Source organism: Brassica napus, chromosome C6 (genome assembly GCF_020379485.1).
Source record: "Brassica napus cultivar Da-Ae chromosome C6, Da-Ae, whole genome shotgun sequence".
Classification (NCBI taxonomy): Eukaryota; Viridiplantae; Streptophyta; class Magnoliopsida; order Brassicales; family Brassicaceae; genus Brassica; species Brassica napus.
In genome coordinates this window covers 8,742,898-8,747,780 of record NC_063449.1, presented here as the reverse complement: position 1 = coordinate 8,747,780, position 4,883 = coordinate 8,742,898, and the positions used below count along the sequence as shown (strand labels likewise).

Sequence of the window (4,883 nt, the reverse complement as noted above, 5' to 3'; positions counted from 1 at the left end):
TTATGGGTTCTTGTTCTTAAGGCTCTCTTGATAGAGTTCACATAAATGCTTAGGAGTTCTACAATTCTTGGCCCAATGGTTACTCATCCCGCACCTATGACAAACAGATTTGGTCGAGTAAGACGGCTTGGATATGTCGCCTCGACCGCGGCCAAAATTGGCTCTTCCACGGCCATAGCTGGAACCACGACCACGGTTATTGTGGTTTCCATACCCTCGGCCATATGAGTAGTTGTCACGACCACCACGTCCCTTGTACCCACCACGTCCCTTGTACCCACCACGGCCTCTGCCGTATGATCTCCTTTCATTATAGACGTGGTTGCTTTCTTTGGGATCTTTCTTTTCATGTTCAGCCTTGTGAGCTTCTGGTAATGGTGCTGATCCTGGAGGTCTCATCTCACTGTTCTTCATCAGAAGTTCATTATTAGCCTCGGCCAGAAGTAGGCACGAGATCAGATCAGTGTATGTGGTGAAGCCTCTCTCTCTATACTGCTGTTGCAGCAACACATTTGTGGAATGGAACGTAGAGAAGGTCTTATCCAATAACTCTTTCTCGGTTACTTCTTCACCACAGAGTCTCATCATTGAAACTATTTTGAACAATACTGAATTGTATTCATCCACAGACTTATAGTTCATGAATCTGAGATTCTTCCACTCATATCTAGCCTTTGGTAGTAGCACCATTTTCTGCTGATCATATCTACGCTGTAAAGCGGTCCAAAGGTCTAGTGGATTTTCCATTGTAAGGTACTGATCTTTTAAGCCTTCAATGAGATGGTGGCGTATAATTCTTATAGCCCTATACCGATTCTTATCATTCTCATTGTTGCCCTCGATGATAGTATCACCGAGTCCCTTTGACCTCAGGTTGATCTTTGTATCTAGCGCCCACTGCAAATAGTTATCTCCAGAGAGATTAAGGGCTGCGTAGTCTAGGTTTGAGATTTTTGACATCTGATCACATTATCATTTGAAATTAGGGTTTTATAATGTGATCATGCAAACAAGGATCTCAGCCATAATCAAGCCTTATACGAACACATAATCAAACAATGGAATCGTCCATATGAAAATCTACTTGATCATGGTGCGAACAATCCTAATTCATGTTTCTATATGAGACAGAGAGATTAGGCCACACGGCCATATGCTTTTATTAATGCAATCAATTCGAGTTTGTATAATCTATATGCTGGTTGATAATCAAGACGAATGCAATTCATTAAGGTTTCAAATTAAACAATACAAGCTGTCGGTTTAATCAATATGAAATCAAGGTTTCAAGGCCTTTAGAATTTAAATTCAAGATTAGATTATTCAATCAATCTATCAATCCTAAAACCTAAGATTATCAATCATTCAAACAAGATCAATTAAAATCAGATTCTAACTTTAGGTTTTAGGGTTTCGATTCCAGAATTATGGTTTCTTAAATTCAGATCAGAAACAATCAATAAAACAATCAACAAGTTCTAAGGAATCGATTTCTATGTCTAGCTATGAGATTGTCGATTTTAGATTATAGGTTTTAAGGTTTTGATTAAGAACATGGGATTCCATAATGATGGATTAGGGGTTTTAGGTTCTGATCATTATGTTCTCAGATTTAGTCTTTATTACCTTTGTTTTGTAGGTCTGAACCGGACCTCCTAAGATCTGAGACGAGCTGAGATGGATGGACGCAAGACGGCTCCTATCGGGTCGCGGTGCCGAGGACGATCGCGAGCTGTTGCTTGTCGCGGATGGGGTTACGTCTGGTTGGGATCGTGATCTGAGTTGAATGCAAGCTGAGCTGAAGTTGAGGACGTTGGACACGAACAGGGAACGTCTAGGAGCTGAGCTTGATCGGAGTTGAGACGAGACGGAGGTCGTCTAGGATCGTCGCCGCCGGCTTAGGTTTTTAGGGTTTGGGAGTTTCGATTTTGTCTCAGGGTTTTTTGGAGTCTATCGTGCTGATAACGTGTTGTAAAAAAATGGGGAATTCTTCTGTGTTTTATTAATGAATCATAAGGTTCCTTTATATAGGAATTACAAAGTATAAGAAAAAAAAAGAAAGTATCCAAAACCTAATACAACTGGAAATATGTAAACTATTAAAACAGAAAAAAGGAAAGTTGTAGTGGCCGACTTTGAACCTCCTCTTGGCCGACTGGGCTTTCTTCTGGTCTTGGTTATGGGTCATCCACTTAATGATTTATAACAGTAACCAATCATATTTAATAATCTATTTTGTAATTGGTTGAATACAATTATTTTATAGTTTTAGTGATACTTTCTAGATAAAAAAATACTCCATCTGTATCACTTTAAGGCTTCGAATGGTAAAAACAGTTCAAGCGGGACAGATCAAGCAGATCATGCAGATCAAGCAGGACAAGTGCAGATCAAGCAGGACAAGTGCAGATCAAGCGGATCATGCAGGAGAGAACCAGATCAAACCGATCAAATAATTTATTATAACTTATGAAAGACAAAATCATTTAAAAACTAAATATCATATATTAAAACAATAAAAATGACACCTAGATATCTAAAAAAATATCTTAGATGTTATAGTATCGCCCGAAATACCTGTAAATGTTTTATAAGATACTTATACTTCTTTTATTTTTTTATTTAAAAAAATTAAAAATTATATGACTAAAAATAATAAGTAGAGAATAATAAGTTTGTATTGTTAAAGTTGTAAATAAAATAAAATAAAAATATTATATTCATAAAATTAGATAAATATATTTTTAAAGTTATGTGTTGTAACAAAGTTATTTATTAACCAAAAAAAAAAAGCATATCAACACTACCAAATGTTGGCGGGTGAGATCTGCATGCAGATCTCCTGTTTTTTTTACAAAAAGACAAAAAATATTGAACTGCATGCAGATCTCCTGCTTGAACTGCTTTTACGAACAGAAAAGAGTAAATGGTAAATGCATTGCGGAATAACTGCATGTGCAGGAGAACTGCACTTGTCCCGCTCCTCCATTCGGACACTAAGTGGTTTTTAAGGTTTCTGCACGTAGATTAAGAAAACACAAAATTCTATATAATTTATCTTGGTTACATAAAAATATTATTAAATGAAGCTATTTCAACCAATAAGAAAAAAAACTCAGTATTTTGTAATTGGTCATAAAGTTCAAATGATATTAAATTCTACCTAGAATAAAGAGAACATCAATCATTTTGAAATAGTTTTTTTTTTCTCTAAACACCACTTAAAGTGATATGGATGGAATAAATATCTTATATTTAGAAACCGAGAGAGTAGTAAATATTGCGTGGAAGTATTGAGTGTATGTTTTTCAACAATATTAAATGTAGATAGCGTACAATAATGTAATTATTGAAAACCTTGTGAATAATAAAGTGACAATGATGCGAGTGAATGTGAGAGTCTTAAAAGAAAATATTTAATGTGACTTTATTCATTCCCCCTTGCACGTGGGTGTCGGATACTCTGAAAGCTCATTTTCTTTTGGATATTCTATAGTAAGTTACTTGGCGATGAAGACCGCTGACTGGATAGACTACAAGAGTCCGTAATTTTTAGTCTATAAATATTTAGAAGGTAAAAGTTCGAGTCTCATATATTACATGTTATACAATGACGGATTAGACTAAATTGATTATGTTTATATAAGGTTAATTACTTAAACTGTTAAAAACTTGTGTTATTTGTTAGGTGTAGTCAAAGTTTAATCCGTAGAAGTAAATAATTATTTAAACTTATTTATGGTATTAAGATAAAAATAAAAATAGAAAATCAAATTATTGCTTTTATAAGATTAAATGAAACATAGATAATATAATAATAAAATATGAAAAGCAAAAATTATAAGGAAAGGTTTTTAAGGAAGTTTAAATTTATTATTCTAACGCCTACAAACAATGCAAAAAAATCCCTAATTATACGCATAATTCAAAAAAAATTAGAGATATTATGGCTTCAGATATGTTAAACTAAGATTTCGTGTCTTGATTATTTTATATTAACAGCGAAGTATGAATGTATATTCGTAAACAAATATTTTCATGCCTAAATTGAAGTAAATATAATTAAGTCGTTGATTGGTCAACATCCATAATTATTCGGAAATTGGGATCAAATATGGCATATCTTCTATGACCATTAAGATTTAACATGTAACTTTCCATAATTAAAAACAAGATGAACAGTGATTGTGATATTTGATCCCAATTTTCGACTTTCCATGCAACTTTCCATATTTAAACGTAATTGTGATGCCGTTGCGAGATGAACATGATGTTATCACTTTATATCTGCGACTTTCCATAATCAGATAATATTTTTGTTTATGTTAGATGTATGTTCAAATCCTTATATTTTTTACAAGATCAAATATACAAAGTTATATTTTTTTATTATGTTATCTTTATTGTCAAATGTATTTATAATTCAAATTGCTAGCACATACAGATTCATGATCGGGATTATGTTATCTGCATTGCTAGCACATTCAAATTCAAATTTATAGATAACTAATAATTTTTATGGTCGACAAATCTAGAATATGAAATAAAATAGATTATAATATATATTTTTTATTCCGTAGATTGTAATATACAATAAAGCAATCATGCGTTTGTTTTTTTTTAGGGAAGACAAGAAATATACTTATGTTTATGGAAAGTCGCACGTATTAAGGTTGTATATTCGAAAATGTATGTGCCAATAGCCTAATCATGAACTATACTTATGTTTACAATAAAAATGCATAAATGAAACTTATAGTTCGTGCTAATTGCATGACATGTAATTATTATAAACTAAAAATGGTTATTAAAAAAGATGTGAGGTGGAATGTGGTGTTGACACATAAGTAAAGGCAAACTTGTGAATGACACATGAAGCGAAT

At 33.2% G+C, this 4,883-nt stretch overlaps 1 protein-coding gene across 1 annotated transcript; it reads right to left on the bottom strand.

The window, feature by feature from the left end:
• LOC106404217 lies at positions 1-1,026 on the bottom strand. Its single transcript, XM_013844953.1, has 3 exons — positions 1,012-1,026; positions 494-897; positions 1-403 (listed from the first exon to the last, which is right to left on the bottom strand). The coding sequence occupies exons 1-3, from the start codon at positions 1,024-1,026 to the stop codon at positions 1-3; spliced, it is 822 nt and encodes a 273-aa protein (XP_013700407.1).
• Positions 1,027-4,883: the final 3,857 nt, after the last annotated feature.